The sequence below is a fragment of the Sorex fumeus genome, unplaced genomic scaffold (assembly GCF_029834395.1).
Source record: "Sorex fumeus unplaced genomic scaffold, SorFum_2.1 ptg000007l, whole genome shotgun sequence".
NCBI classification, from domain to species: domain Eukaryota; kingdom Metazoa; phylum Chordata; class Mammalia; order Eulipotyphla; family Soricidae; genus Sorex; species Sorex fumeus.
This window is the reverse complement of record NW_026606064.1, coordinates 8,439,116-8,458,787: the sequence shown is the minus strand read 5'-3', so window position 1 is coordinate 8,458,787 and position 19,672 is coordinate 8,439,116. Positions and strand designations below refer to the sequence as shown.

The following is a 19,672-nucleotide window of genomic DNA, read 5'->3' as shown; positions in this document are numbered from 1 at the left end:
CGAATCCAGGTTGCCTGTGTGCAAGGCAAATGCCCTACCCGCTGTACTGTCACTCTGGCCTCCATATTATGTTCCTTTAGATATTTACTTATTCATTTGTTTTTTTGATTTGGGTCCTTCCCTGGCAGTTCAGGGCCTATTCCTGGCTCTGTGCTTAGGAGCGACTACTGTCCATGTATGGGGGATCATATATGGTGCTGGGGCTTGGAGTTTGGCTTCCTCCAAGGCAAGTGCCTTGCTTCCTATACTATCTCTCTGGCTCTGTGCTATTGATTTTGAATTTTTGTTTGATTTTCTTTGTTGAGTAGTTTCAGGATGCCATAGGTCTCCCCTCCAAATGCAATGAAAAGAGTTTGGGGAGGGAGCCTCCCAAGTGTTCCTTAGGAGATCTGGGAGCACCTGTCTACAGTTCTCAGCCAACCAAGCTGGCAGTTCAGTGCTTGGGCCCGAGGATTTAAGGCTGCTTGGGGCCAGTGGTGCTACATCCAGCAATGCTCCAAGATCTCCAGGGTTGCACCTGGTGATCCTTCTGATGCTCTGCAGTCCTGGGATTTGAACCCAGGTCTGCTGCATGCTAGGCATGTGCCCTAATTGCTGACCCCTAAAACAGTTTTTAAATTACATTTTTAGTAGTAGGTTCTGAAATCGTCGACAGGATGTGGCAAAATCACTCTCTGCCCTCTATCACGAGTTTTACATCATGTGGAAAGAGCTGCTTATTAACCAAGTAATGGCGATGCTGGTATGACTTGGTTGCATTTGATTTTCATGGCCTGAAAGCAGCGTGCCACCAGACAGAGGAATCCTGTCCTGAGAGCGAGACTGGGCTTGGGTGGGTGGGGAGGAAAGTTGTCGAGAGGCTGAGCTGCTCCTCTTCCAGCCTCTCCAGTGTGGAGGACTCTGTTGAATCGCAGGGAGTGCACTCGTGTCCCTGTTGTGAGGTTATCAATGCACCTTTTGTACCAATTGACTCTGGCTGGAAAGGGGAACAGCCTTAATGCTGGAAAGGTGTCACATTTCCAGCCAAGTGCAGAACCTCTGAACAGTTCTGAAGGAGCCCCAGCTGTTTCCAGGCTAGGCAGAGGGAAGTCACACTCCGGTTTGCTGGAGCCGGAGCAGTGCTAAGCTGTGGAAGCTGCCCAGAGGTACAGCCAGGGCTTTGCTACCCAGCCTGTCAGCAGAACACATGGTCGAATGTCCTCCCTCACACTTGGTGCTCTCTCAGAAGTGCCCTCTCTATGCAGGAGCAGTAGCCACAAATGCCAAGCCTCATGGGACAGGGGAGGAGCCTGTCCCTCTCCTTCCCCCTGCCCCGATGGGACTCTGAGATGACGCCCACGAATTGCCCCTGACTACTTATTAAGCTCCTAAATGGCCATGATCCACAGACACACAAATGAATTTCGGAACTGAGCAGCTCACTGCAGAAATCTCTCTAGACCCTAATTGTTAAAATTTTAGAATTCCAGGAGCTCGCAGAATAATATAACATCATATGCTATTCATAACAAGCAATACAAAATGAATTGTCTAGCATTGCCTTTTCAGCAGGTTTGAGTGGTGGTGGGAAAATTCCAAATAATAATGATGGAACTGATGTTGAAATATTGAATGTAATCTAAGTAGAGAGAGAGAGAGTATTGTGGAAATTGTCTGCCACACAGGCAGGGAAAGGTTTTGGATGCAGGGCAAGGTATATACTGAGAATTTTGGTGGTGGAAAATGTGCACTGGTGTAAGGATGGTTACTTGATCATTGTATGACCGAAACTCAAACATGAAAGCTTTGTAACTGAAAGGAAAAAAAAAGAATTCCCCTCTTGTAGAGAGGAGGCAGTTTCCCAGTAAAGTCCCTCTGCCTCGGGTGGAGGAGAGCAGAGCCCTCAGCAGCCCCTCTCTGGGCTTTGCAGGTAAACAAGAACGACATCAGGAAGAAGGTGCGGCGCCTGATGGGAAAGTCACACATCGGGCTTGTGTACAGCCAGCAAATCAATGAAGTGCTCGACCAACTGGCCGACCTGGTAAGCCTCACAGCCGTCCCAGGGAGGTCAGCCTCACTACCATGGGCTTAGCGTCCGAAGGCACAGACTTCTCCCCACCGGCCATTTCTTGACAGCAGCATATTTTCAGATTCCTCAGTTTTGAGCATAAGCATTTGACTCTGAGGCTTTCGCCCTTCCGTTTGGGGATAGAGTAGGATCCACTGTGTTCAGATAGAATGATCGTGGCACGTTCATTTCCATACGGGGCCTATACTAGGGTTGACTAGGTTCTGAAATATCATGTATCCTTTTCACTGGGTTGACATTTGCACTGCTGGGACAGAGGCAGAGGAGGTGGGGGGCACCCTGGATACCTGATATGGCCCAAGGCAGTGGTTCCCGTCCACTTTGGTCCTTGGTGCCATGCCTCTTGGTTTAAATCAAGAGACCAGTTTCACCGAAGGATGTCCTGCAGGAAGCAATTAAAGTTGTATTTTTTTTTTTTTTTGCATCTCAGCAGATTATTCATCTTGGCAACATTTCTGCAGCAAAGAAAGAAATGTGTCTAAAACATTCGGGCCACATGCCAAAGCATGGTAGATTTAAAGAAGAGCGGTTGATGATATTTTGAGTGGCTGGGTGAACTAGACCTTTATTAATGGGACCTTATTTTTACCAGACAGAACAATTAACAAATTATGGGAATTCAGAGTTAGATACTTGAGAACTGTTTCTCTAAAATTAATAAAGCAAACCTATCATTTTAAGGACAACAACATGGACTGGAGCAATAGTACAACAGGGAGGGCATTTGCCTTGCATGTTGTTGACCGGGATTCAATCCCTGGCATCCCATATGGCCCCCCAAGTACTGTCAGGAGTGATTCCTGAGTGCATAGCCAGGTAACCCCTGAACATCACTGGGTGTGACCCAAAAAAACAAACAAACGAAGGACAACAACTGGTAGGATTTAAATGAAAATGAGAATTTGGGGGAAGTTTTGAGCTTGAAATATGTCAGTACTTGAAAATTTTTCTAGTACCTCGGGTATAATTCAGGGGTTAAGATATTTGCCTTGCATGCTACCCTGATTCAATCCCCAGTACCATATATGGTATCCCAGACTCCCTTAAGACATGATCTCAGATCACAGATCCAGGAGTAAATCCAGAGCAACAAAAAAACAGAAACAAGGGAAATCTTTTGAGATCCATAAGATTGATGATCACTGTCACTGTCCTCCCATTATTCATCGATTTGCTCGAGCAGGCCCAGTAACATTGTGAGACTTGTTACTGTGTTTGGCATATCGAATACATCATGAGTAGCTTGCCAGGCTTTGCCTTGCGGGCTCAATACTCTCAGTAGCTTGCCAGGCTCTCCGAGAGGGGCTGAGGAATCGAACTCGGGTCGGCCATGTTGACTGCGTGCAATGCAAACGCCCTACCCGCTGTGCTATTGCTCCAGCCCCAAGATTGATGATACTAATGAATAAGGTGTTTTTTTGTTTTTCCGGGGGACTCATTGATGATTCTTGGTCGAGCAGACTAGTGGATCAATGTCAAGACCTGTGGTGCTGAAATTACCTGGATTAATTCAGTAGTGTTTCAGGGCCTCCAGGCCTACCCCTTCTGATGCTTGAGTGACCATATGTGATACCAGGGATTGAATTAGGCACAACTACATGTGGGACATGTGATTTAACCCCTGCACTATCTCCCACCCTGACTGGGATATTTGATATTGCATAATGAAATTTATCAATATTTGAAGAGTTGCAAAACGCAGCAGACCAGCATAGTATAAGTGACTCATGTGAGATAGTAAAAAATGTATCCCAGTGTGGGTAAAAGATCCATTTGAAATGTAAGGCAGGGAACTGGGGGGGCAACGCCTTAGCAGGGTGCCTGCTCTGCAGACTTAAGGTTGTAAGTTCCTTCCTCAGTTCCACCACAGATGTCCAGCGTGACCGTGGAAGAACCATCATCAAGGTCTCTGGCACCTTAATGAAGCACGTGGTCTTTGGCACACTGCAGTCAAGTATGTGTCAGCACCACAACTTAATATACAACCCCTGGGTCAGAGAGATAGTACAGGGATAGGGCTCTTGCCTTGTATGTGGCCGACCTGGGTTCAATTCCCAGTACCATGTATGTACCCTGATCACAGTCAGGAATAATTCCTGAGCATAGGACCAGAAGTAAGCCATGAGCACCACTGGATATAGTCCAAAAACAATCAAATAAACAACAATAACAAAAAATGTACAGCCCCTAATATGTACCACAGTCAAGTCTGTGTGACATCTGGCCAGGGCAGCAATGACAAAGAAAGGGAGCAGGTGCAAGAAAGCAAATTAAAAGTGTGTGTGTCTGTGTGTGTGGTTTTTGGGCCATACCCAGCAGTGTTCAGGGATTAGTCCTGGCTCTGCACTCAGGAATCACTCCTGGAGGTGCTTGGGGGACCATGTGGGATATCACAGATTGAACCCAGGTCAACCATATACAAGGCAAGTGTACCATCTCTCTGGTCCCTAAAATTTTTTACTGTAAGGTAGAGTTCAAATTGTGACCCACTGGCAGAGTGCCTGGTTTTCAGGCACAGGGCTACGAGGTCAGTCTCTGGACTACCTCACAAGCTGAGGTCCAGCAGACACTGCCATTGTTTGAGGCCTAGTGCCACAGTAAGAGTGTGGGATCTCTGGCATATTGCAGCCAAGGGTTGGACCCTCTATCTTCAGGTAAAGGGAAGAGGGGGACTAAAAATCACAAAAGCACAGCAAAGGGTTTTAATGTAGCAACCCTTTCATGTGTTTTTGATTCCAAGTTATAACCAATCTTACTCTTACGGTGTGAAAGGAGAATAGCCATAATTCCCTGGTAGAGGCCATTGAAATGTTCCTCTCTCCCAGACAAGTATCTGGGAGACCAGATATTCACTTCATACTTCCACCAAAGCAGTAGATCACAGTGGATTGACTACAGAAGCAGATAGTGAAATCCAGCTACATTTTTTATTAAGTCAAACACTGGAGGTTTACAAAAAATTTTTAAACAATGCAACTTTTCTGCTATTCTGTATTTGGGGGGTAGGTAGGGACTTGGGGAAATTGTTATTTTACAAAATATATATATATATTTGTAATATTCCTGGCTCTGTGATACAAGAAATCAAACCCAGGTTGGTGCCAGCCAGGCATACACCCTAACCCCTAAATTATCACCCCGGTCCCACGGTTGTCAGTAAATTTATTTTTTAGCTACACCTGGCTGTGCTCAGTGGTATGTTATATACTTTTGACTCTGTGCTGAGGGATCACTCCAAGAAATGCTCAGGGGGCCATATGGAGTGCCAGGGAATTGAACCCAGGTCAACCACGTGTAGGAGCTCCCTACCTGCTGTACTGTCTCTCCGACCCCGATTAGTAATTTTTAAGAGAGCCTGTCAAGCTCCCCGTGACATATTCGATATGCCAAACACAGTAGCAACAAAGTCTCCAATGGAGATGTTACTGGGCCCGCTCGAGCAAATCGATGATCAACGGGAGGGCCTTTACTTTACTTTACAGGAATCTTCAAGGCATGGAGGGGGATGAGGATGTGACTCACGTGGTTGAACACAGGGCCTTGCATGTGCAAGGCTCTGGGTTTAGACCTGTCAACACATGGCCACCTCCTCCACCATAGCCAGGTGTGGGCGGTTGTGACCTTGGCACCTACTGAGCACTGCTCCATGTGGTCCCCAAGCAGTTTTTGAAAGTCTGAAAATACTTCCCTGGTGGCCGCTGTGAGAAGATGGTACTGCTAAGGAAACCGTTAACCAATTTGATTGCTGAATGTCGGGTTCTTAGCCCAAAGCACTCTAGGAGACAAATGTGTATGTATCCCTCAGTGACTTTTCTTTCCTCAGAATGGACGTGATCTCTCTATCCGGTCCAGTGGCAGCCGGCACATGAAGAAGCAGACATTTGTGGTCCATGCAGGCACAGACACAAATGGAGACATCTTTTTCATGGAGGTAGGTGCTGGTTCAGGCCAGGGATCTAAAAGAACATTTGAGAGCCACCAGGAACTTCTACAATTGATGCCAGAATATTTCCCCCATTTTTCTAATTAAATGTCATAATCCATTTATTTTGCAAATGGTAGAAAAGATGGTTTCCCATTATGTACATATATACATCCATATATACACCCATATACGTGTGTTATGTGTGTACACACACACACACACACACATACACACACACACACTAAGTAGTTCATATAGTTTTATTGCCCTTATGTTGGGACCACATGAAATGCTAGGTAGTGGGAAGCTGTGCACTCATTCTTTTTTTGTTGTTGGTGGTTTGTTTGTTCTTTGGGCCACAACCAGCACTACTCAGAGTTTACTCCTGGCTCTGTGCTCAGGGATCACTTCTGGCTCGGGGGACCATATGGAATGCCGGGGATCAAACCCAGGTCAGCTGTGTGCAGGGCAAGCTCCTTACCCACTGTGCTATTGCACCAGCCCCTGTGTGCTCACTCTTGTTTTGTTTGTTTTTTCTCTTTTTTGGGTCACACCTGGCAGTGCTCAAGAGTTACTCCTGGCTCTGCACTCAGGAATTACTCCTGGCAGTGCTCGGGGGACCATGTGAGATGCTGGGGATCAAACCCTGGGTCGGCCACATGCAAGGCAAATACCCTACCTGCTTGTACTATAGCTCCAGCCCGTGTGCTCATTCTTACCCACTCAGTTTTCCATCTACTTCATCCTTTCCTCCTATAGGCAACCATGTACATTAATTTTCTTTAATCTCCCTTTTTTTTATGTAGTAATTTATCTAGGAGTACTGCTATTTATTCAGCCACTGATTAGGCTGATTGAACTGTGCATGAACTCCACTGTTTTTTTTTTTTTTTAATGTCATCACATTTGAACATAAATTCTTCCTTGTTTTGTTTTTTTGGGTCACACCCAGTGATGCTCAGGTGTTACCCTGGCTCTGCGCTCAGGAATTACTCCTGGTAGTACTTGGGGAACATTATGGGATGCTGGGGATCGAACCAGAGTTCAGATATACAAGGCAAATGCCGAGCCCACTGTACTATCGTTCCGGCCCCTGAGCACATACTTTTCATGCATGAGGCCTGGCTTTGATCCCTAGACCACAGGATTTTTGATCTCCTGAGAACCGCCAAGCATGATTCCCCAGGCACCAGGCCAAGAGCTGCCCCTGAGCCCCTGAGTGTGGCCCCCATCAAAATAATGCCTAAAAATTAATAGGGCCTGGAGATACAGTACAGTAGGGAAGGTGTTTGTCTTGCATGTGGCAGACCTGGGCTCAGTTCCTGGCACCCAGCATGGTCCTGTGAATACCATCAGGAGTGATCCCTAAGTACAAAGCCAGCAGTAAACCTTGAGCACTGCTGACTATGGCCCCAAGATCAAAACAAAACAAAAATTCAATAAATAAATGTTTTCTGAAGAACCCTTGACATATAGGGCTCCCTCTACCCTGTGCAAGGGCCCCCTCATCCGAAGCCCCTGGGGTGAAGACTGGACCCCTTTCATCTCCCTGATTTTCCCTTCAAGCATTGCCATGCCAGATAAGAACAAGCCTCACTCCCTCCTCCTCCAGCAGCCATGGGAGATGAGCTGATAGCCCTCAGAGCACAGCCTGCAGTCAGCATGCTAGCAATTTGCAAAGACTTATAAAAGCCATCTTTATAGCCTTTCCTTTTCATTATAAACACGAAATAGTATATACTGTAAATATCTCCAACCACAAAACAATAAAGTAAAAGAAAGTGTCTTTCACTTCCTTCCAAATCTATCTTGGAGGTTGATATGGATCCTTTTGGATTTTTTTTTAATCACTGCATAATTGAGGGCTAGACAGAGAGTAAGGAGGTAAGGCTCTTTCTTACCTGAATGCACTGCATCTGGTCTCTCAAGCACCATTGCATGTAATTTCTGAGCACAGAGCCAAATTAATATCTAAGCACCAAAATTTAAGCCCTCTCCACAGACAGGGCACTCCCCCTCAAAAAAATAAATATATCCTTGGACCAGAGATAATACAGCGGTTAAGGTGCACGCCTTGTATGCGACCAACCATGGATCAGTCCCTGGCACCATATGGTCCCCTAAGTATCACCAGGTAAGGCCCTGGAGTCCCATGAGCATTGCCAGAGTAGCCCAGGTAATCCCTAGCACCACAAGCACCAAACAACTCCATAGCCTTGGGCCCTTGCATTGAACCACTAGCCTGTTTGGCCAAGAATTTCTGGCAAGGGCCCCTGACCCACCTGAGTACCACTTGAGCCTCAAGTGGCTCCCATCCCCTTCCACTCCCCCCACCTCCACCTGTGCGCGCGCACACACACACACACACACTAAAAGATGCATACTTGTTTTGGGGCCACACCCAGCAATGCACAGGGGTTCATTCCTAGCTCTGCATTCAGGAATTACCCCTGGCAGTGTTCAGAAGACCGTATGGGGTGCTAGAGGTCAAACCCAGATTGGCTGCATGCAAGGCGAGTGCCCTTCCCACTGTACTATCTTTCCAGCCCCCAAATGCATACTTTTTAGAACTTAATTTTATGGAATATTGTTTGTTTGTTTGTTTGTTTTTTGCTTTTTGGGTCACACCCGGCGATGCTCAGGGGTTACTCCTGGCTCTGCACTCAGGAGTTACTCCTGGCGGTGCTCAGGGGACCATATGGGATGCTGGGAATCGAACCCGGGTCGGCCGCGTGCAAGACAAATGCCCTACCCGCTGTGCTATCTCTCCAGCCCCAGAATATTGTTTTAGTGTTTATAAAAACGGTATCAGATCTAGGGATGTGGCTCTCAGCTGTATAGCTCTTGGCTTGGTATGTATGAAGTTCCAGGTTAGATCTCTAACACTTTTCCCCCAAAAAGGGTATCAAACTATAAACTCTGTTGCATAATTTGTTTTTTCTTTTGCCTAATTTTCATTTTTCCATGTCTAGTTATATAAATCTGTGCATATGTATATGAGTATGCGTGTACATGTGCACATGTGCGTGTTTGTGTGTGTGTGTGTGTGGTGGGGTGGGTATTTGTGCCATACCCAGCTGTGCTTGGGGCTTATTCCTGGCTCTGTACTCAGGGATCATGCTTGGTGGTGCTCAGGGGACCTTATATAGTGCTGGGGACCCAACCCAGGTAGTCACAGGCACAGCAACCCATAAATATATTTTTTAATGAATAGTTAGCAGTTAGCCGTTGAGTGTTGCAGTAATGTATCACATTTAACTTCCTCCCACTAGTTCTATTTTTGACAATATTTTCGATAATGCATCATTGAATATCCTAGAACCTATATCCTGGCACAGCCCCATAAGAAAGTGTGGGAGAGCTTCAGAGTGTGAGGATTCTGGATCAAGCTTATATTCACACTTACAAGATTTAGATCCACCAGGTTGCTGTTCCCCACACAGCGCCAGTATTGTCCTCCTGCCAGCTGCAGAGGCAGGGCTGCCGCCTTTCTACCAGCCTTTCTCCAGCCTCAAAACCATGTCTCCCTAAATAGCTGCCCCTTTCCTTTGCAAGATGTTCTTTCTTTCTAAAATTGAAGCAGCAACGGTTGACAGAAGGTGAATGTCTGTGTCAGGGGTACAGCATAATCGCACCACACCCACCACAAAGTGCTACTATCCCTCCACCACTGTCCCTAGGGCCCTTCCCATGTTTGTCCCCTCTCTCCACTGGGCAACATTAGTCCTATGGTCAGAGTTGAAGATCATTGACATTTTTTTTTTCTTTTGCTTTTTGGATCACGCTTGGCAATGCACAGGGGTCACTCCTGGCTCTGCACTCAGGAATCATTCCTGGCGGTGCTCAGGGAATCATATGAGATACTGGGAATCGAACCCGGGTTGTCCACATGCAAGGCAAATGCCCTACCAACTGTGCTATTGTTCCAGCCCTGAAGATCATTGACATTTGTTTTTCTCCTTCTGAGTTATCTCACTTGTTTGTTTGTTTGTTTGTTTGTTTTTGGGTCACACACTGGTGTTCTCTGGCTTTACTCATGACTGTGTGCTCAGGGATGACTCCTGGTAGGGTTCAGAGGACCAAATGGGGTTATGGGAATCAAACCTGCGTTGGCTACATACAACGCAAATACCCTATCTGTCATTCTCTTCAGCCCCTGACTTATTTCTCTCTTTTTTTTTCAAAGCTAATATATATTTTTTAATTTTTTTATTTCAAAATTTTATTTTCGTAAGGTTGTCCACTTTAATTGATTACATTCAGTAGTTCAACACCAATCCCACCAACATTGCACCTTCCCACCACCACTCAAGTTTGCCAGCCACAGGTAGATGCTAGATAATTTATTTTCTGTTGCTTATTTTGAATATCATGAGATGTCGCCCTGCTGCAAAAGCAGCCACGTGCTCCTGGAATTCTAAAATTGTAAATAATTGCAGTCAAGAGACATCTCTGTAATGAGCTAATTCATTCCGAGATTTATTTGTGAGTCTCTGGATCAAGGCCATGGACGCAATTAAATGGTGCCTAGAGGCAGTTCATGAGCGTGACAGCCAGGACCCTGAAGGGGCAGGGAGTCAGGAAGGGATGGCCGTCCCCTCCCCGCCATGTAGCCTGGAGTCTTCAGTCGCTGGTACCGCGTACCTGGGTTTTTCTTCTGGAAGTTTGTGGCCATCACAGGTTCTTTTGGAGTAGGCGGAGACAAAATACCTGTTTCATCTAAAGTGCCCCGGCGAAATCGGCTCAGCATGGGGTCCTAGAGATCTCCGGCAAGCTTCTGTCTTCCGAGATTCATTGCTGAATCTAAGTTATTTCTCTTCCATGTGGTAGCAAAAAATAAGCTTCACCTTTTGTAAAATTCCATTGTATCCATTGTCATAACCAATCTTTCTCTTTCTCTTCCTTTCCTTCTTTCTTCCCTTTCCTTCTTTCTTCCCTCCCTCCCTTCCTTCCTTTCTTTCTTTCTTTTATTCTTTTTTTAATGGATAATTAACCTTTCTTTCTTTCTTTCTTTCTTTCTTTCTTTCTTTCTTTCTTTCTTGCGCCATATCCAATGATGCTCAAGGGATCACTTCTGGCAGGGCTCAGGAGACCATATGTGATGTTGGAGATTGAACCCCTGTCACCTGCATGCAGGACAAGTGCCCTCCTGTTCTCTCTCTCTCTTTCTCTCTCTCTCGTGCGCGCACGCGCACACGCACCCTATATACCACAGTTTCTTAGTTCGCTCAGCTGTCATTGAGTGCTTGGGTTGTCTCCAGTTTCTGATCATTGTAAATAAGGCGGCAATGAATACAGGGGTGCCTTTGTCTTTTTGAATGAATAGTTTTATGCTTATGGCATAGATGAAAAGGAGTGGAATCGCTGGGTCATATGGAAATTCTAATTATACAGTCTTGTGGGGAGGGTCTTCAGACTGTTTCTCTAGGGGCAGAAGGAGTTTATAATCACACACTGCTCTGAAAGGGAAGTGGGAGGCGGAGGAGCAGCCTCCAGTTCCCACGTGGAAAGAACCGCAGATCGGCTGCTGCAGGCCTGAGTCCTGCTCAGCTCCTTGACATGCTCCTGCGTCAGTCTCTCAGGACTCCCGTGAGTGCCTCAGCCCAGGCGAACCCGAGAGTCTGACGTAGTCCTGTGTCTTCCACATGGAGATTGAACCCCAGCCGCCTGCGTGTCTGGCCCAGGTCCTGTGCTAGGCCCTGCTGGGTGTGGGGCTGAGGCAGTGAGCCAGGGAGCGGTGGTTTCTGCTGTCCTCTCCCAGTTTACAAGCCTGGGGGCAGCTCAGGTCATCAGTGTCACAGTTTGAGGCATGTCCCAAGGATGTTTCAGGAGGTAGGTGTCACCAAAACTCAGAGTGGAACATGCAGGAGTGTGGACCACCCTCCGAGGTGAGGGGACTGCAGGGGACATTGGCTGGCGTGGGGCAAGGGAAGAGAGTTCTTGTGTCTGGAGGGGAATGGCTGGAGGAGTTGAGGGAAAGGAAGGCGTCTGTTTCCTCAGCTGAGGGGGGGCCCATGTACTCGGGACTTAGGATCTGCCCCTGTGGACGTTTGGACTTTAGAGCTCAGTATGCTCAGTTTGAGGTTCTGCTTATGAGACATCAGGTAAAGGCCCTGGAAGACGGGTCTCCTTGGGGACTCAGCAGCACAGTCAGACCAGTGACCACTGTGTTCCTTCCATCCAGTGGTGCTTGATGGTCTGGATCCATCGCCAAGGGATCTCTCGACTTCTTCCTAGGTGCATTTCCTTATTATCACGACAACTCTGCGATCACTGGCATCCTCAGAGGAAAAGCTAGACTCAGGTTCACTCGCTGCAGCTGTTGCAGATAAGGGGGACAGGCAGAATTTGTACCAGGGGACTTTGATTGCAGAACCCGGGCTCCTGACCTGGACTCTCGAATGCCATCTTTTGTAATAATGAACTATAGGAACAGACACAGTTTCCTAGGAGAGAATGTTGGAGCAAGAAGAGAAAGTGACATCTTCTCATTTATGTCATCCTAAAATTTTACTTACTTTTTTTTTTTTTTTTTTTTTTTTGCAATAAGCATCATCCATCATCCTCGGGTCACTTGTGTCTTTTTAATTTTTTTAGAATTTATGTAACATGAGAGCTGGTGAGACTTAGATCTGTTCTTCTCCTTGGTTTACTCAGCTACAGTCTCCTGCCTCCGTCTTGTCACCAGAGATAATTATCCCCAGAGACCCTCCAGAAAGAGGAGAAACAAACTCTCCTCCTGAGTGTTTTAAGTAGAGCACTAAAAAAAAAAAAAAAAAAAACCACCTTGATTGAAGTGAGACGCAGAGGCCTCATTCAGTGTTGCAGTGTTGCCCTGGCCCTGCTCTCAGGTGCCTCTGCCCCGCACACCTCGGGGCCTGGGCCACTCCCTCCGAGGGGAGACCCCGAGGCAGAGCCTGAGAGCCCTGTGCGCGCCTGCAGGTGTGTGACGACTGCGTGGTGCTACGGAGCAACATCGGGACCGTGTACGAGCGCTGGTGGTATGAGAAGCTCATCAACATGACCTACTGCCCCAAGACCAAGGTGCTGTGCCTGTGGCGCAGGAACGGCTCCGAGACGCAGCTCAACAAATTCTATACCAAGAAGGTACCATGCGCGCCGTGCAACAGGGCCAGCGTAGGTCCTGCCGGGCACTTCTGTCACCTGGGATTTGTAAAGTCTCCCTCCAGGGTGCCAGCATCAGTAGCCTTTGGATTTTTTTTTTTTTTTTTTTTTTTTGCTTTTTGGGTCACACCTGAAAATGCTCAGGGGTTACTCCTGGCTCAGCACTCAGGAATTACTCCTGGCGGTGATCGAAGGGCCATATCGGATTCTGGGAATTGAGCCCCAGTTGGCTGAGAGCAAGGCAAACACCTTACCCGCTGTGCTATCACTCCAGCCCCGTGGATTAATTTTTTTATTATCTCTTACATGTTTGTTCTCGGCCCACACCAGGCAGTGCTCAGGGGCTCTGTGCTCATGGGGGTTCAGGTGTGGGTTCAGGCATTCCCGGGGATTGAACCAGAGTTGGCCATATCCAAGGCACATGCCTTAAACCCTGCACTGTCTCTTTGGCCTTACATATTTATCAGTGCTATCATATATATATATATATATATATATATATATATATATCTCATATATTGGGGGTGGGGGTGTTTGGGCCACACCCAGCGGTGCTCAGGCTTCGCTCCTGGAGGGCTCAGGGATACAGGGGGTGGAACCCGGGTTGGCTTCGAGCAAACACCTGCCTGCTGTGCTCTGGCTCCCACCCCAAGTGCTGTCATCTGTTTAAGTAACACATTGACACTGGGTGTACCCCAGCCAGTGGCATTACACATGGGTGTGACTTAATCAGCACAAATGGCCTTCTCAGCCTCAGTGTGACAGCGTGCTTGATTTGGGGATGGAGGGATGGGGCTGGGCCAGGGGTGGAAGCCAGGGGCTCAGACGGCGGAGGAATGACTAGCCGGCCTCTCCCCGCGCAGTGCCGGGAGCTGTACTACTGTGTCAAGGACAGCATGGAGCGCGCCGCAGCCCGGCAGCAGAGCATCAAGCCCGGTGAGAAACACCTCCCCCCACCCCCCACCCCGGGCAGGCCACTGGCCACCCGGTCTCCCGGCCCGCGCCACTGACCACCCCCTCCCGTACCGCAGGACCTGAGCTGGGGGGCGAGTTCCCCGTGCAGGACATGAAGACGGGCGAGGGCGGCCTGCTGCAGGTCACCCTGGAAGGGATCAACCTCAAGTTCATGCACAACCAGGTGGGTGCCATCCGCCCCGAGGAGCCGTGTCCGGGGGCCACCCCGTGAGCATGAGAGAGGCACCTCTGGGGCGTGTGGGTGTGCTGGAGCCGCCGGACCTGAGAGATAGCCGCAGGGGAGGGCACAGGGTGGCCGGCCACCCTCACGTGTGAGCCGTGAGCCTCCGCACAGTGTGAGTGGGAGCGTCTCCCTCGCCTGCTCCCCTGCCCCCCCACCCCGTGTCTGCCGCCCCCAGGTTGTGCTTCCGCTCGGTGGTCTTGCTTTGCGGGGGCCCAGCCGGCTCGTCCCCCGCACAGCGGCGGTGCGGGCCGAGCAGTGTGTGCGCGTGGGAGCTGCCTGTGTCCGTCCTCTCTCGAGTGTGTGTGTGTTCATCTGCCTCTCCTGCTGCCTCTTCTTCCTGTTCTCTCCCTCCTCCGAGTGTGCCCCCTCTGTGCACCCCCGCTCCGCAGGCCCCGCCACCCCCCCCTTTCTTTGGACTGGGGAGCAGCCGCTCAGAATCCATCCTCCCTCGGCGCCGCCGGAGTTGACTTTTCCTCCTCTCGGTCTTTTAACGCAGCGTTCGTTCCTTTCTCTCTCTCTCTATCTCAGTGGCATCCCCTAAGCTAATTTCCTTCCGAGGCCGGCGCTGACTCTTCACATAAGTGCCTTCCCCTGTCTCTCCCCAGTCCCCACCCGGGCTCGCCCTAGGCCAGCTCCGGTCTCCACCTTCCATGCCGCGCTCCTTTCCATCCGTTCTTCCTCTTCCGGGACACTCAGGGGCAGCTTGGGTGCGTTGGGGACAGTGACTCCAGGGTTCCAGTCAGGGCCATTCATCCTCAGGGTGGGAAAGCGTCAGGCCTTCGGGTCGCCCGGTCACCTCCATTCGCTTCCGGCCAGGGTGCTGGCACTTCTCGGGAAGCCAGCCTGGGATGGCTGTAGTGACCTGGCTCCCCTTCTTCTTCCGTAGAAGATTCTCAGTAAAACAGCACCCCTGGTGTTCTCTTCAAGTTCCCACCCCCCCACCCTGAACCCGCGGGTCACCCCTTCTTCACGACTTCATCTATGCTGGTATCTGGCTAGAGGACAGACCCCACAGAAAGGGCTGTGGAACCCTGACAAGTGACATCTCTGCCTTGGGGTCCCATCTTGAGCATGGCCAGTCAGGTGGGGGTGGGGGGACAGCCGGCGTGGGGTGGGGGTGGGAGCGGCAGCCGGGAAGAGCGTGGACTCTGGAGCCCAGATATGTTGGGGTTCGCAGGCCAGCTGCACCCTCCGGAGATAGACACACGTTCTGAGCCTCTGGTTCCCCGCCGGCCCCCTTGTGAGCACCGCGCCAGGGCCCGAGTACGAGGCGGTGCGTGGGGCACCCCGGGACACCTGTCACTGCGCTTCTTGCTCGGGAGAGCCTGGGGCCCGTTTCCAGGAGCGTCTGCGCCTCCCATCCCAGACACCGTCTAGGGGAGCTTCACGCCTGTGCCAGCCCTCTGCGCCGGAGGAGGATGCATGGAAGGGTCGAGCCGATGGGCAGAACGGGACCCCCGGGGGCACAGCGTTGTGCCAACGCCGCCCCAGGCACAGGCACGGGCCAGCAGCCCAGGCCCGAGGAGGTCGGGTCGGGTGTGAGCATGAAAACTAACACCTTCGTTTCTCTCCCACGCTTTCTCCTCCGGCCAGGAGCGGAAGGTACACGCCCTTTCTGCTGTCTTCGCTTCTTAGAGCTTCTGAGTTGTGTGTGTGTGTGTGTGGATTCCTCTGTCCTCCCCCGGGGGAAGTAGGTTTTCTGCGAGGGGCGGCCGGGGCTGTAGCCGGGAGAGTGGGCTTCGCGGGCTGGGGCGGAGCCTCCGGGCCTCACCCCGCCCTCCCTCCCTCTCTTGCAGGTTTTCATAGAGCTGAATCACATTAAAAAGTGCAATACAGTTCGAGGCGTCTTTGTCCTGGAGGAATTTGGTAATTACACTATTTTGCTCTTAGGTCTGGACTCACATGGCAGTAACTCAAACCTTGGAGCTCCAGAGAAGGGCCTAGACGCAGAGAGAAGCCGTGTCCCCTCCCCCCCTTGAAGGGCGGGCAGGCGGGCAGCGCCAGGGGATGGCGGAAGTGAGAGGAGCCAGAGATGGGCAGGACAGAGCCCGTGAGGCCTAGAGGCCCACGCGGCGCCTTGAGCCCAGCCCACCTGGCTCCAAGAGTTGGGGGGCTATACCGCTGGGCCAGCCCCACTCTCGGCCAGGTCCGAGTCCGGGTGCACAGTGGCCCCCGGATCCCTCGCCTCCGGGCCGCAGGGCGGGGTGGCGGTGCAGGCCGGCTCTCTCAGAGGACAGGCAGTCTAGGGGGCCGCAGAGGCAGGCGGGCAGCTGTAGGTGGGAGCCGGGAGGCAGCCGCCCCCCCACCCCCGGCCCAGCGCTAAGGAGGGACTAGCTGAGTCCCCCTGCTCCCCGGGGCTTTGAGTTCCTGCTGTGTCTGTGCTTCACTCCTCTGTGCCCTCATCGCCGCTGTGAAAACCTTCCTTCTCCAGCAGGTAAAGTGACCTCGGCTCTCTCGGCTCCCGCTGCTCCCGCCTGGCCCTGCCTGGGGGCCTGCAGGGGGGGCGGGGGCACCCCCCCAAGCAGCTGCTCCCCATGCCAGTCTGTCTCCTCCCCGCCCCCCGCGCCCCGCACTGCCTCTGGTTCTGTCTCCCCCGCGTGTGCTCCCTCCTCTCTTCTGCCCGATGGCGAGTATCGGGGCGTCTTCTGACTCAGGAGGAGGACCGGGCTGCTGGCCATGCCTTGGATGAGTCACTCCCGTTCGACCTGGGCTTCCCCCCACCCCCCGCCTCTCTCCCAGGGTCCAGGAAGGTGTGGCCAGCTCTACTCCTCCCTTTTCTGGGCACCACACCCCTCTGCTCCCCGTCTCCAGGGGGTCCCGAGGATGGCTGAGGCCCCGGGGGCCTGCCTCTGCGGTCCTGGCCAGGCAGATCCCCTGCATGGCTGGGCCGGGGACGACTCTGGGCCTTGCGTTCTGGCTGTGGGCCGGTGTGTGTTTGCCTGATGCTCCCTGTCCCTCCTGGGTGCTGTCCCCGCCTGTCCCTCTGCTCGCGTGCCTGCTCCCGAGCCCTCGGACGCTCTCCCTCACACAGGCAGGCTGGGGCCTCCCGGGTTTAGCGTTGGCCAACCCCCCCTCCAGCCTCAGGACCCACGCCAAAGGGGTTGGGAGAACAGAGGGTCACACGGGACAGGACCCTGAGCTCTTGGGCATCCGGGCGGGGTGGATGCGGGCACGGGCTGGGGCCAGCTGTCTTCTCCCCACCCCCAAATCTGGCGCTTCAACCCCTGCTGCCACTGCTCGGGGCCCAGATGGGGCAGTGACCGGGGCGCCGAGAAGCAAGGGGGCAGTTTCAGGCCACTGGGCACAGCGCGTCATGACCCTCAGAGGCCTGGCAGCGGGGCCCGAGCTGGATGGTATCCTCAGGGGGCCGGGGGCATCTGGCCATTGGAACCACCACAGCTGCAGATGCCGGGACAGGGCCCAGAGGGGAAGGGGGACACCAGTGCCAGGCGCTGCCGCCCGGGGGGCGCCGGGCGCTGTGGCTCTTAGTTTTGAACTTTCTGTTTTGTCTCTTGCCCGTCCGGTTTTAGTTCCTGAAATTAAAGAAGTGGTGAGCCACAAGTACAAGACGCCAATGGTGAGTGTGTTGGGACCAGACAGGCCGCTGGCTCAGGGGGCGGGCGCGGAGGGGGCAGCCCACAGACGCCGAGGCGAGTCTTCAGCCCTGGGCCAGTCGCACTCCTGACCCCCTCGGCCACCGCCCACCCAGCGGCCAGAGCCCACCTCGGGGCTGGCGTTCCCCTTCCGTGGAGGTCCCCGCGACGCCCACCCGTCCGCTCTCTCTCCCTTCTAGGCCCACGAGATCTGCTACTCCGTGCTGTGTCTCTTCTCGTACGTGGCTGCGGTTCGGAGCAGTGAGGAAGATCTCAGAACCCCACCCCGGCCCGTGTCGAGTTGATGGAGGGGGCTGGGGATGCCCCCGCGCCTGGGTGGCGAGTGCTCATGCTCGCACTCCCGGTGACGGTTCCAGCGTGTCTCCATGCGCCTGTCCCCCTCACCCCCAAGCCTGCTGTCGCCTCAGGGCTCCCGATTGTTCCTCTGTCTGGTCTGGTCTGGTCTGGTCTGTTTGTCCGTCTGTCTGGCCAGTGGCTTCTCAGGAAAGGTGTGCGCCACAGAGTGAGCCGCTGGCACTGTTCGTGATACACCTGTGTTGTGGTTCTTGTCTTGGTGTTGGGATCTCCGCGCAGCACTCCAGCCCTGACCCTGGGACTCGGGGGTGCTGGCAGAGTGAGCGGCCACCTCCCCGCTTCCTCCCGCACCCCCTGCACCCTCCCCCAGTCAGGGAGCCCCCAGGGGCTGGGCGGCACTGTGACCCTCCCTGCAGCTGGCCTTGCCTTCCTGTGCTTGGGGTCAGGAGTGTCCTGGGGGGGTCTCTGGCCGCCGTGACCCAGAGCCAGAGCAAGGTGGGGACAGGCCAGCTCAGCGCACACATCTGTGTCTGGTGGCTCTGGGCCTGGGAGCGGGGAGGCACAGCCTGGGAGGGGCCGAGAGATGGTTGTAAATACCCGCACTCCGCATTATTTATAGAAAGTGTACAGATGTGTGACTGTGAAATAAACGTCCTTCACCCCTTTGGGCTCTGGGCTGCCCTGCTTTAAATGGGGCCGCCCCTTGGCCCAACCTGAGGACAGTGTCCCGGGGAATCCACCTCAGTCAGGGCCTGAAGGATGGAGTGAGTGATCGCCCGGAGTCTTCTGTCCCCAAGGGGGCTCCATGCCCGGGGGCGTCGGCCACTGGAGGGGGCCCTGCTCCCCATGGAGGAGCTGACGGCAGCTGCTATGCTGGGAGTTGGCCACCAGAGGGCGCAGCCACACCGGACTTTGACCCCCGAGGCTGAGGCTGGGGTCCCAGCTCCGCAGGCCAGGCTTTGGGCTGGGGTATGTGAATCAGAAGAGAGTCTGGCTTGGGAGAGGCCCACGAAGCCACGCCAGGACCAGCCTGTATGGAATTGTTCTTTGCCTTGGAAAACCTTTCTGGCATCTCCAAACAGAAATAACCAAATCAGTATCTCCCACTCTGGGTGAGCCCACCCAGGAGGGCACCGGACCCACCCAGAGGAGCACTAGTAGCCTGAGGTGCAATTGGAAGGGGGGGACTTTTGTTTTGCTTACTCTATTGTATTTGGGCCACACCCACTGTGCTCTCGACTTACTCCCCACTCTGTGCTCAGGTATCTCTCCTGGTGGGCTCAGGAAACAGGGTGGGGTGCCGGGCATCAAACCCAGGTTGGCTGTGTGCAAGGCAAGCCCCCTACCTGCTGTACTATTGCTCCAACCCATCAATTTCTTTTAATACATTAATGTATTTTTTGTTATTTTGGGGCACCAGGGCCATATCCCACACTGCTTGTGGATTT

The 19,672-nt window shown here is 52.3% G+C and overlaps 1 protein-coding gene across 19 annotated transcripts in view; it reads left to right on the top strand.

Moving 5' to 3' along the window:
- Positions 1–18,892, top strand: part of MADD (MAP kinase activating death domain) — a 49,167-nt gene extending 30,275 nt beyond the window's left edge. For 11 of the 19 annotated variants that reach the window (XM_056138873.1, XM_056138881.1, XM_056138940.1 and 8 more), the window contains 8 exons: positions 1,910–2,020; positions 5,892–5,999; positions 12,936–13,100; positions 13,982–14,054; positions 14,150–14,256; positions 16,113–16,182; positions 17,847–17,893; positions 18,110–18,892. In XM_056138873.1, the coding sequence (XP_055994848.1) occupies positions 1,910–2,020; positions 5,892–5,999; positions 12,936–13,100; positions 13,982–14,054; positions 14,150–14,256; positions 16,113–16,182; positions 17,847–17,893; positions 18,110–18,214 (786 nt within the window). In that variant the 3' untranslated portion in view covers positions 18,215–18,892. The remainder of the gene's footprint in view (positions 1–1,909; positions 2,021–5,891; positions 6,000–12,935; positions 13,101–13,981; positions 14,055–14,149; positions 14,257–16,112; positions 16,183–17,846; positions 17,894–18,109) is intronic. The other 8 variants (XM_056138986.1, XM_056138980.1, XM_056138974.1 and 5 more) reach the window with 1 other exon arrangement.
- Positions 18,893–19,672: the final 780 nt, after the last annotated feature.